Here is a 12,507-nt window from a genome sequence, read left to right on the forward strand (position 1 = left end):
GAGAAGGGTGGAATAGAGGATGGGAGGAAAGGGGGAAGGGGGGCATGGAGGGGAGGGGGTAGGGGGAAAGGGTGTGCTTAGAAAGCTGGGACCTTTGGTTGGGACATCAGAAAAAGGCTGAGGAAACCATTAGTGGGGACTGACCACCATGCCTCACTACATGGGGATCTGTCCTGATGTAAGCTGAGCAACAGGATAACCTTTCCCACTGAATTATTTACATCTACCTGGGTGAGTTCCTACAAGGTGAAGAAAGTGGATTTTCCTCCAATGTGTCAGAATTGGTAGCATACAAACAATGTAAAACGCGAGCACAGGTCATCAAAAATGTTTTAATGATTAATGTTCAGACATTATTTAACAGTGTGGATATACCCAGGTGAGCTAAAGCACACTTTGACAGCACACTATTGAATGTTATAGTTTCTGTATTGAAATATGTAAAGACATTCGCAAACTAGTACCTAGGAAGACACACATTTACAAATATACACATTCTAGATTTGATAAGGTAAATGTAAACAGATGCTGTGACTCCTTCCAAACAGAAAACCCACAAGACTAAGAAGAGAACCAATCGGCTCCCTATAATATGAATGTGCAAAATTAAAGCATGATAAACTGATATTTACATAAATATCAAACCAACAATTAGTTTATACATTGTCGATGACCTTCTCAGATGCGTCACGAGTGGTTCAATGACTGTTTTTTCCCCGAATGGAGAAGATATTCAGAGACTAAATTTCAACACTTTAAAATGACACACACAATAGTCCTTATTTGTTTGACCACTGCCTCAAGTGTGATAGACATGATTTTATGATAAGCAGTCTTATTTTTAAATAAGCAGTTCTACACAAATCTTTAGATTCTAAGCAGAAAAAAAAAATGACAGATACCATTAGATTTACATTAAACAAATTATCTCTATCCAATTTCCCAGTTCTCTTAGGCTATAGCTATCTGTTTAATTTTACCTTAAAATTTTTTAAGGTCCCTTTTCCCCCCGGTTTATTCATTTTAATAAGCTAGGCACATTTTAAAAGAAGTTTGTGTCAAAACAGACAGCAGCACAGGAATCAATCCAAATTTGGACCCTGGCCAACTAGTTCCCCATTGTTCATCTATGGGATTCCGTCAAATGGTAAATATTCAATCATCTCTTTTGAAAAGTGTACATCCTCCCTCTGACGAGTGGAAAGCAAAATGGGCGTTGTTTCCTGTATAAAAACACTTAGCACTTCAGATATTTTAAATGTCCCACTCGCCCTACATACTTCCTAAAATCTTGAAGACAAAGAATATATACTTAGGTTTCATCAAAACTGCTTTAGAGCCCCCCTCCCTTTTTACATTATTAATAGTGGCACTCAAAATAAAAAAATAAGATCTGTTAAAAAGTTAAACTGACTGTTCCACTAGAATTGAGCCTGCCTGATTTAAAGCCAATATTATAAAACTGAAGGTGCCATTTCTGATTTCACATATACAAGTCACTTGACATTATGTGTCACACGCTAGTTCAATAAATCATGGTCTTTGATTTTTCTAAACAGAGCTATTAAAAATGAATAAAAACTTGAGACATATCCTAATTTAAATTAATAAGCTTTGGGCCCTGCTTTTTAAATTTTAAGGCATGTGTGTTTTTCTACTGTAACAACATTGTACAAATTTACAGTCACATGCATGATCTACAGTAAAAAAAAAAAAAAGTTTGGATTACAGTGTTTTTAAATTGTGAATCACAATTCAGCACCTATCATGTTATAACTAATAAGGCAACAGCAGTGTCGTATACTACAATAATACGCCCTCCACAGTCTAGCGCAGGGTCGGTGAGAGCCCAGAAATGTTAAAAATCTTATGCCTACGTGTATAATCTGTATAGGTATTCTAGGGGTTTTGAACTGATGAAAGAGGTCCTACATGAGTCACACTATTGTAGGCCGGACTAGTTACAGCAGCTGTTAACGAGCATCGGGCACAACTCATACTGTGCTTACAATCAGACGATGGGTTTTGGAGGTCTTCAACTCTTCCGCTTCAATCCTTGCGCTGCTTCCTTGGCTTCACATGGTTTTCCAGGGAAGAAAAGCTGTTGGTGTGTCCGTTCACAGCAGCCACGGACCCATTCTGGTGGTCTTTCAGGTGCTCTTTCCTCCGCGAGGCCCCCTTCTTGTTGTAAGTCTGAAATGAAGAAGGGCAGACAGGCCGTGTGAATGGGTGCTCTGCTGGTGGATGGGGGTGCCCTGCTTCCCTAACTCCAACCTAGTTTCCTGCTAGCATCCAATACCACGAGGTCTGCAGTCAGGCGACCCTGGGTACATTTTTTGCCACCGGTTTTAATCACTTTTTCTTTTTTGAGGCGTAGCATGAGGTAAGTTCAGGGAGGTATAGGCTGCGATATAAGTGCTATTCTAAAAATTAAGTAGAAAATTCAATTTGCGCTTTATTTGGCTTCGCCTTGTCTGTATCCGGATGGCAGGTTATCGAGGTTACAAGGCCACACCAGCTTCTCCCTCTCTGTAGTAGTAGCTCTCCCGTCACTCACATCTCTTATCTTCAAGGTCTGCTCACGAGCTCACTCAAACACACCATGTGCAGGGGTGTGTGAAGAAAGGTGCCTGTGGGCACAGGGAAGGGGCTGAGCCCCCAGGTGGCTGGTCGACGGACTGGGCTTTACTGCCTCCACATCCATGGCCTCTGCCCTTGCTCCCGACCTCTGGTGCCTGCCCAGAACCAGGCACTGCACAGGAGCAGGAACACACGTCATCCAGGGGTGGCAGGGAGCCACCAAGTGATCCACGGGAGGCAATCTACCCTAAATGGACCCTTCTGTGAGTAAAACTTACCTCACATCATGCACTTGGGAATGAACTGAGCCCCCAAACCCAAGCAGTGGACATGTGAGAAAACTGGGACAAAGAGGCAGATTTCTATCTACAGCTGAGAGCTGTGAGGGAAATTTCTTTGGATATTTAATTTCATCACAAAGTTCTGAGCAGTAGGGCTGTGAGACTGACTGAAATCACCCATCACGTGTCTGCAGGGGGCCCTGAGCAATCCAACACGGAGCTTATTCAACAGCTCTGCTTTCCCACGTGAATCCCGAGCCCCCTTTCCAAAGATGGAGCCCTCTGGAGGTTTGGGACAGATTTCAGCATCTCCTATGTTGGCAGGAGTCCCCCTCCTGTAGGCAGGGGCTGCCCTGTCACTGTGACAGCAAGGGTCCCACGTGTTGTGATGGCCCCCTGAAATGAACAGATGAGGGGCTTTTTAGCAAAGGCCACAGAAGAGTGAGATTTACCTGAATGTAGAAGTTTGTGAAGAAAGCAATCAGAGAGATCATGTATCCGATCTGGAAGTACAGCCACCCAAGAGGGAACGAACACGGCCAGATGACCCCGCAGCTGGTCTGGATGATTGTCAGCACAAACTGAAGCTGGTGGGAGAGAGGGGATACAGCTGATCAGCCATGGCCCATGGACACAGTGCCACCCCAGACTGGCTCTCCATGCAGCACTCCTCAGTCTGTGAATGAATACTTACAGGCCTTTCTGGTACAGAAGTCAGTCACTTCATAAACACTATGCATACATTTATACATAAATTTATCCTACACTATATATTTGCCTTTGTCCTAAAAAAAAATACTTACTTATTTATTTATTTATTTATTGGGGGGGGGGGGGAAGGGCAGACAGAGAGGAAGAGAGAGAATCCCAAGCAGGCTTCAGGCTGTCAGTGCAGAGCCCGATGTAGGGCTCGAACCCATGAACTGTGAGACCATTACCTGAGCCAATACCAAGAGTCAGAAGCTTAACTCACTGAGCCACCCAGGGACCCTGTGCCTTTGTCTTATATATATTCTTCTCCCCTTCCAGGCTACTTCAATCACCTTTTCTCTAATTCAGAACATAGGGATGCCTGGGTGGCTTAGTCAGTTAAGCGTTGGACTCTTGATTTCAGCTCAGGTCAAGGTCTCATGGTTCATGGGTTCAAGCCTCATGTCGGACTCTGCACAGACAGCATGGAGCCTGCTTGGGATTCTCTTCTTCAATCTCTGCCCCTCCCCTGCTTGCACTCACATGCACATGTATAAGCATGCTCTCTCTCTAAAGTAAAATTTAAAAAAATGCAGAGAATAGTTAAAAATACCATATTGTACATACACAAGCTGTTAAAAGAGAGTAGATCTTAGAAGTGCTCACAGCAAGAAAAAAACTGGACCTATGTATAGTGACTCTAGAGGTTAATTGAACTTAATTGTCCTAATCATCTCACAATACATACATATATCCAATCATTATACCATATACTTCATACAATGCTACAAGCTTATTATATCTCAATGAAGCTGGGTAAAGAAATGAAAACTTAATCCCCCCTCCACATACAAACTTTAGGGACCCTGTATAGAGAGATGCAAGGTATTTAAAAACAATGTTTACTTATTATTTTTGAGAGAGAGCAGGTGGGGGAGGGGCAGAAAGAGAGAGAGAGGGAGGGAGAGAGAATCCCAAGCAGGCTCCACACTGTCAGCACAGAGCCCAAAGCAGAGCTCGAACCCACGAACTACGAGATCATGACCTGAACAGAAATCCAGAGCTGGATGCTTAATTGACTGAGCCACCCAGGTGCCTCATAGAGATGAAAGATATTTTTTTGTTTGCTTTACCTTTTTAAGGGAGAAAGGAAGGGTGTGGGGGGTGTATGTTTAAAGATAACAGTGTTATCTCTGTGGGATATGCAATCCCACTGGACACTCTTCTGATTCCTTATCCATGTACCATTTGGGTTTGAAGAAGGCTGGTCTGAACTTCTATCGGGATTTAATGCTAAGTCCATAGATAATTTCTGATGAATAAATCTTGAAAAGCATGTGGAATTGCTTGGAGAAACAGGGAAAAGGAGTGAAAATGAGGTGTGGCTCCTGAAGGGTGTTGTCTTCTAGAGGAATAACAACAGGGGGCAGGTTTCTGTCCACCACATATCCCAGCTCCCAGAGTTTTTATGTAGAACTGTTTTTTGTTTTTTTTTCCCTTCTTCTCTTTTTTAAGGTTAAGTATTCCCGGCTAAGAAATAACTAGGAGTGGTGTTTAAATCTAAGCAAACTGAGTGCAATCTTCTACTTCAAAAGGCAGAGCTTAAATGGGGAACCAACTTTCCCAGTCTGTTCTTTTAAATGCTGCTTCTGCGTAGCCAGGGCTGGGTGGTATAAATCAATTTCTGCATCACTTCTCAAGTGTAACAAGAAGGTTAAAGAACAATTATCCCTTCTCACAGGTGACTGAAAAAATTAACAAGGACTGCAGAGCAGCTGGCAAAGAGGTGATAATGAAATGTCAAACACATAAGTAGTTCAGACCATCTTCTCAGATTTTTTTTTTGCCAGATTATTTTTAAATATTGGAAAATCATAATTGACTTGGAAAGATTTGAATCAGCTTGGTTTCTTTAGAAAAATGTGTTGATAGGGCAGGGCTAGGGCTAAGGGTTTAATGTCTAAACCCTCAATCAGCTAGCATTGGCCTATTGCCTCAGCATCCTCATCCACAAGATGGGGATAACAACATGAAATGAGACTATTGGAATAGTCCACGTAAAACTGCTTCCTTACATAGACTCAACAAATGTCAGTGTTTAAGATTAGTAGTAATATTAATAATTAGTTCATGAAAGAATTCACAAGGGGAGAGAAGTATGCGTCTGTAATATGCTGACAGCTCGGGGAAGCTTAACAATGGATGGTGAGACAAAACCACCAATGCAACAGTTGCCCTGGTGTGGTGAATCTCAGGAAGGAGGCTGTCATCTGAAGCACAGCAGGTGCCATTCTCACCAACAGGTGCTTTGCTACACGGGAGCTGAGAGGTCACCTGGCACCTGCCTTAACAGACATCCTCACTGCCTAACAGCTACAAGTAGCTGGGACTCCTGCAACCTCGCCCTCCAGCTCCTTCTAAAACTCCTGGAAACACACACACACACACACACACACACACACACACACACACACTCTTTGTGCACAAACTAAGGACAAAGGGCCTAACTTGAAGTCAGGAAATTAAGATTCTAGTTCTCATTCTACAACCCAATTAGCTGTGTGCCCACAGGCACAATTTCCTCACCAATTAAAATTAAGAAAATTTTCCTCTCTGCAAGTAGTTTAACTGGATCAAATAAGAAAGGGCGCGAGAGGCACATGTTAGATGCTATTACTTTATTTTTATTTTTATTTATTTATTTATTTTTTGGGACAGAGAGAGACAGAACATGAACAGGCGAGGGACAGAGAGAGAGGGAGACACAGAATCGGAAACAGGCTCCAGGCTCTGAGCCATCAGCCCAGAGCCCGACGCGGGGCTCGAACTCACGGACCGCGAGATCGTAACCTGGCTGAAGTCGGACACTTAACCGACTGCGCCACCCAGGCGCCCCCACTTTATTTTTATTTTTAAAAATTTTTAATCTTTATTTACTTTTGAGAGAGAGAGAGAAAGAGAGAGAGAGAGACAGTGTGTGTGTGTGTGTGTGTGTGTGCGCACGCAAGCAGGGGAGGAAGAGAGAGAGAGAGAGAGGGAGACACAAATCGGAAGCAGGCTCCAGGCTCTGAGCTGTCAGCACAGAGGCAGACACAGGGCTCCAACTCACAAACCGCGAGTTCATGAACTGAGCCGAAATCAGATGCTTAACCGACTGAGCCACCTAGGCGCCCCTATTTTTAATTTTTTTTTTTAACGTTTATTTATTTTTGACAGACAGAACATGAGCAGGGGAGGAGCAGAGAGAGAGGGAGACACAGAAACCGAAGCAGGCTCCAGGCTCTGAGCTGTCAGCACAGAGCCTGATGTGGGGCTGGAACCCACAAACTGCAAGATCATGACCTGAGCCAAAGTTGGACGCTTAACCGAATGAGCCACGCAGGCGCCCCCTAGAGGCTATTAAATAACAATACAGCCAGGAAGAGGTGGGAGGAGCCACCGAGTCCGGGGAGGAGAGTCCTGGGAGGGAGAGTTACGTACCAGCTGGCCCTGAGTGATGTACTTCTTCCACCAGAGGTATGGGCGCATGGAAGGGACAGATGACAGACCGTAGTACGAGTACATGAGGACGTGGATGAAGCTGTTAAGTGTGGCACCAAAATAAGCTGAAAGAACAGAGGGGATTTGGGAAGGAGAATGCATCAGTGTTCTACACATAACAAGTTAAAAAAAATCCAAAATTCTTTTCAAATCCCAAAAAAAGATGCTTTCGAATAGGGGCTGGCAGATACTGCAGCAATAAGCACTTCACGGACCTGTACTCAGAATTCAGTTGGCACTTGAGCAGGCAGCTGCTGGGATGCTTTAAGGCCAGGGTCAGCTGGAGCTGCCAGGGAGGCACTGAATACAAGAGTCAGGAGGCCGCCACCCCATTCTGGCACCAAATGGTTTTGTCGCCAGACTCCTATCACCTAGCTGCTTTTCTTTACATGCCCAAGTGTCTCAGACTGCTGTGCTGAAGGCCTGGGGAAGGGAGCCGACGAGCAGTATGTTCACAGCTGGTTGTCTGATACACGTGCTTAGGTTTGAAGAGGCCTTGGAAGGCCCACACACACATATATGTGTGTTTATATATACATATTTTTTTGTTCAGTAATACAATCCAGAGTCTAGTTCCTTAGAGACAAAAGACTCCTCTTTTATCACATGATTTTTAAATTCCAGTAGAATCACCAATTCTTTTTTTAAACTGTCCTCCTCCTCCACAGCAGGAAACACAACAGAGCTCTCCAGCTTTCCCATGAGCCGCGGTCCACAAGACTGGGATCAGGGAGTGCATTTCTACTCCTGGCTAGCACAGTAACTGGCTGTGTGACCTTGGGCCAGTCACGTGCAGTTCCTGTGGTTGTTCCTCATGGGCCCAGCGGGGCTTGTTAAAATCCACCATCCTGCCAGTTCTTTGAAAATGTAACCCACTCTTCAAATGCAATGAGACACTGTTTCTATTAGAAAGTTAAGTCATTAATCCCGAGCCATAAGATGTGATGGTGGGGGAAAGAAAAAAAAAAACAAAACATGAGAGGCCCTGGAACCTGAGCTCTACCAAACCTTCTACTATCTCCATTTCTCCCAAACCCAAAGGGAGCTGAGTTTGGCAAGTTCCCTTTCTAGTCTTAAAATTCTATGACTGCGTGAACCTTAGTGGGCCGAATTAATCAAGGTCAGTGCTATCCTAGGAAAAAACACATGACTAGTCCCAAAGGTTCTCAAATTCCTCAGTGCCGGATGGCAGAAATTTTGATCAGAACATTTGTTAGAACTCCCAAGCTAAATCTAATGGTGACAATTTAATCTCTGAAAATTATGAGACTTCAGACCATAAGCTTTCTAAAAACAACACCCATCCTTCTTTGAGCATTTACTTCAAATGCTGGTGCTTGCCCCTGAAGATGCTTTGGGAGGGTCATTGTATTAGCATATATGCAAGACTTCTTAGGTGCCCCTCAGCTAAATCTGTGCTTCACCAGTAGTCTTACTCCCTGGTACTCCCTCAAGGGTGTGCTTCTGTCTTCTTGGCCTGCCTGTATCAGTCAAACACCTTCCACACTGTAGAGAAACAAGGACTAGAAATTACCTGGAACAGCTGCCCTCTATGACAGAGGACACTGTCCCTATTTATTAATATGCCCCAGGCTGGAAATCTGGTCTTTCCCTCACTTTGCCAAGTTAGCAGAGGATGGTTTATTAGCTAGAAAAAGGTTCTATCAGCTCAATGAGTGCACAGCCACACTATCATGAAAGCAACTCAGACACAAAGTTCAAATGCTTGACCTAGAAATCTACAGAGGCAGCACCTTCTCTAAAAGCCTTGGTTTTAATTCAGCCCCTCTGCTCGCACCTGTTCCCAGACCCCGCCTCAATGTAAGACTTACAGTGGCCACAAGGGACCCAGTTCATCACAAACCACCAGATGTTCAGCATGGAGGCATGGTGGTAGACATGCAGGACCGTGATCTGGTGGTTATTCTTCCGCAAGATGAAGAAGAAGGTGTCCATGAATTCGATGAGCTTGGAAAAATAGTACCACCAGAGGACACGGATAATCTGAGAGAAAGAGGTCATCAATGTTTCTCTGGAATATCACTCCTGACATGTTTTACTAACATCTCAGAATCCCAGGTTCACTCAAAGCCCCACTGGCTCAAGTCGTTCAGCAGCTAGGAGCTCTGGTCATTTGGAGAGCATTGCTAACTAAAGAATACTGGGGGTGGGGGCAGGGGGCGAGGAGCTTTGAAATGACAACAGGGAAAAATTTTAAAAGAACCACTGACATCCTCCAAGATGAACAAAAAAAACGACATGTTGAGATGATGACCCGAGCTGAAGAGTCGGACATTTAACCAACTGAGCCACCAAGTGCCCCATCAAATAGTTTTAAGGAGCGGAAGGACTGCCATGCTGAACATATAGCAGCAGCTTTTATGTAAAACACTCAGAGTGGAAGTCACAATGTACAAATAGACCACTCTCCCAGGGCACTCTGAGGAATGATTATAGCATTTAAGGCATTATTCATAACATCCTGTTTATATAAATGCTGAGAAATGCATGCGTTTCCCCCCCACCTGGAAACTAAAATTAATAGGACTCAATTTTACTAAATGAAACTGTAGTTTTTATCTTAAATCTTTCATGTTGTTCTAATTTTCATACCATGTGTATGTTAAAAAAAATTCTTTTAAAAATGTCAGTAGGAATTACCTTGGGCAGTGAAGTCATGAACTTTTTGTTTTTTGTACAATTTCTTAAAAAGAAAAACTATTAAAAAAAAGAGAGACCATACCTTCATATCTGCTTCTCCTGCGCTGCGTGTGCCCTGACAGAAGAAGTTGTAACTGCCTTCCCATACTCCTGTCACTAACTAAAACAAACAATAAAAAAAAAAAAAAAAACAGAAAAAGCCAATCACCAACAATATCAGAACATATAAAGCCCTATTCAATTAAACTTCAATTAGTTTCTGAATTTGTGACAACTGACCTTGGGCTGGCTGAGGCAAGTCTGCTCTTTGCTCCTGAGCAAAAATCAGGATGACAGGGAGTGTGGACAAAGGGAAGTTTAGATGACCTAAGTCTCAATTTCACAAGGGGTGAACTGGGAGTCACTCCAGGGTGCTGCCTTACCAAGCTGACTCTCTCCACAATTTTCAATTCCCCAGGCTGTCACAAGGCCTCGACCAGCTTGGTGGCAGGCTCTCTGGGTCCTGCCCACCAGGCAGCCTCAGCCCTGGGGCTTCTCAAACTTGACTTTGGGGCATCAGAATCCCTGAAAGGGTGTGTTAAAACAGGATCACTGGGGAATGTTTTTGATCCAGTAGGCCTGGGGTGGGGTCCAAGAATTCCTAGGTTCCCGGGCAATATGGATGGTGCTGGTCTAGAGACCACACTCCCAGAACTGGTGCTGTAAAACCTAGGATCATTCAGTAAGCCTCGCCTTCATTATTTCCTGTTGCTGTATCATCCCCTGGGTCCATGAAGCAGACCTCCACAGTGTCACAGAAAGGACCCCAGAATTGAGCTGCAAGCTCCAGGTATCACCAGTTCAATATAAGGGCCTCAGTTTCCTCATCTGTACACAGTGAGGACACCTGGTCTAGATGAGACTTAAAGATCCACTGTAATGTCCAGAGAAGAGATTTAATTTGAACACCTGTGCATGTCCACAGTATTTTTTTTTTTTAAGTTTGTTTATTTTTGAGAGAGAGAAAGACAGAGTGTGAGCAGGGGAGGAGCAGAGAGAGGGAGACAGAATCCCAAGCAGGCTCCAGGTTCTGAGCTGTCATCACAGATCCCAATGTGGAACTTGAACTCATGAACTGTGAGATCATGACCTGAGCCGAAGTTGGACGCTCAACCGAGCCACCCAGGTGCCCCCACACTATGTTCTAAACAAACACCTACGGGGTGCTACTCCTTGTCCAGGTAAACTGTAGCTCACTGCTTCCTCCCAAAGCCTATGGTGACCTTGAGTTTTCCTGGTGACTTTCTCTCTGGTGGCCAACTGGCACTAGATGGGTACAAACGTGGTGGCCTGCCTCGTGCCTGATCTCATCTGGTATCCAGCATAAAAAACTGGCCTTGGGTCTCAAAGTGTGTTCCCCAGTCCAGCTGCATTCACATCCCATGGGAACTTACAAGACATGGAAATTCTTGAGCCTACCCTGGACCTTCAAAATCAAAACTCTGGGGGCAGATCATCAAGATAGGGCTTCAGAGTCATGATCACAGACCTTTGGAGAATCTAATACTGTGGTTTATCAAGTGTGGTCCCTAACCTAGAAGCATCGGTATCTGCCAGAAATTTGCTAGAAAAACAAAACCACAAGCCCCACCCTAGACCTACTGAATCAGAAATTTCTGGGTGCAAAGGCCAGCGGTGCGGTAACAGGCTGTTTTACAGGTGACTTTGATGTAGCTAAAGTTTGAGAACCACCGGCTCAAAGCTGTGGTTCCCATTCTAGTTGCATAACAGGATCACCTGGGGAGTTTCTAAAAACTAATGCCTGGCCTCGCCCCAGATCATTAAACCAGAATCTTGAGGGGCCTTTTACAAAGCTCTCAAGCTATTTCAACATGCAACTAGGAGTGGAAACCATGGGTTTCACGGTGGGGGTGAGCCACGAAGGATGACAAGGGCCTGAAGACAAACGGTTAAATTTCCACCCAGTCTGACCTCAGAAATGTCGGTAGTGGGTGTGGCCACTGCACTCTCACTGGACACCCAGCTTAGAACCTGCTTTTTTTCCTATTAACTTCCTTTCTGTGGTTTGCTTTCTGGCTTTGTCATCGTCTATACATAAAAAAGCATCAGGCATTAACATGGTCTTCGTGGCCAAAAACCAGTACAGGGGTTTGGAGCACACACGAGGGAGGCATCATTACGTGATGAAGAGTCTGCATTAGGAAGCGAAAGGTTGGAGCGCTGGGCTAGCTAGGCTGCTATCCTATCCACCAAGGCCCAGGACCTGAGACGAGCCCGCTGAGTTCCTCAGGCCCTGGGTACTTTAAAGTAAAAAGATGAGGTTGGACTAAATTATCTCTAAAGGTTCTGTTCTAATTTTCTACAATTTCTATGTTAAGACTTAAAAAAATAAACCACACACAAACTACACTGCACTATCTTTTAAATAAATTTTTTAATGTTTATTTATTTTTGAGAGAGAGAGACCAAGTGTGACTGGGGGAGGGGCAGAGAGAGAGGGGGACATAGAATCTGAAGCAGGCTCCAGGCTCTGAACTGTCAGCACAGAGCCCAATGCGGGGCTCGAACTCACAGAATGAGAGATCATGACCTAAGCCGAAGTCAGATGCCCACTGAATGAGCCACCTAGGTGCCCCTACACTGCACTATCTTTGAAAAACCAACATCCACAAGGTAATTTATAAGGTCTATTGTCCTCTTAAGTCACAGACAGTGAAGCACACCACATGCAGACCTTATTTCAAGTTCCAAGAAT

The 12,507-nt window shown here is 44.3% G+C and overlaps 1 protein-coding gene across 3 annotated transcripts in view; it reads right to left on the reverse strand.

The window, feature by feature from the left end:
• Nucleotides 1–312: 312 nt before the first annotated feature.
• The window catches only part of ELOVL5 (ELOVL fatty acid elongase 5), a 76,076-nt gene continuing 63,881 nt past the window's right edge, over nucleotides 313–12,507 (reverse strand). For all 3 annotated transcript variants that reach the window (XM_043591659.1, XM_043591660.1, XM_043591661.1), the window contains 5 exons: nucleotides 9,835–9,912; nucleotides 8,924–9,095; nucleotides 7,032–7,156; nucleotides 3,314–3,448; nucleotides 313–2,193 (listed from right to left, as the gene is read on the reverse strand). In XM_043591659.1, the coding sequence (XP_043447594.1) occupies nucleotides 2,050–2,193; nucleotides 3,314–3,448; nucleotides 7,032–7,156; nucleotides 8,924–9,095; nucleotides 9,835–9,912 (654 nt within the window). In that variant the 3' untranslated portion in view covers nucleotides 313–2,049. The remainder of the gene's footprint in view (nucleotides 2,194–3,313; nucleotides 3,449–7,031; nucleotides 7,157–8,923; nucleotides 9,096–9,834; nucleotides 9,913–12,507) is intronic.

The sequence above is a fragment of the Prionailurus bengalensis genome, chromosome B2 (genome assembly GCF_016509475.1).
Source record: "Prionailurus bengalensis isolate Pbe53 chromosome B2, Fcat_Pben_1.1_paternal_pri, whole genome shotgun sequence".
Taxonomy (NCBI): Eukaryota; Metazoa; Chordata; class Mammalia; order Carnivora; family Felidae; genus Prionailurus; species Prionailurus bengalensis.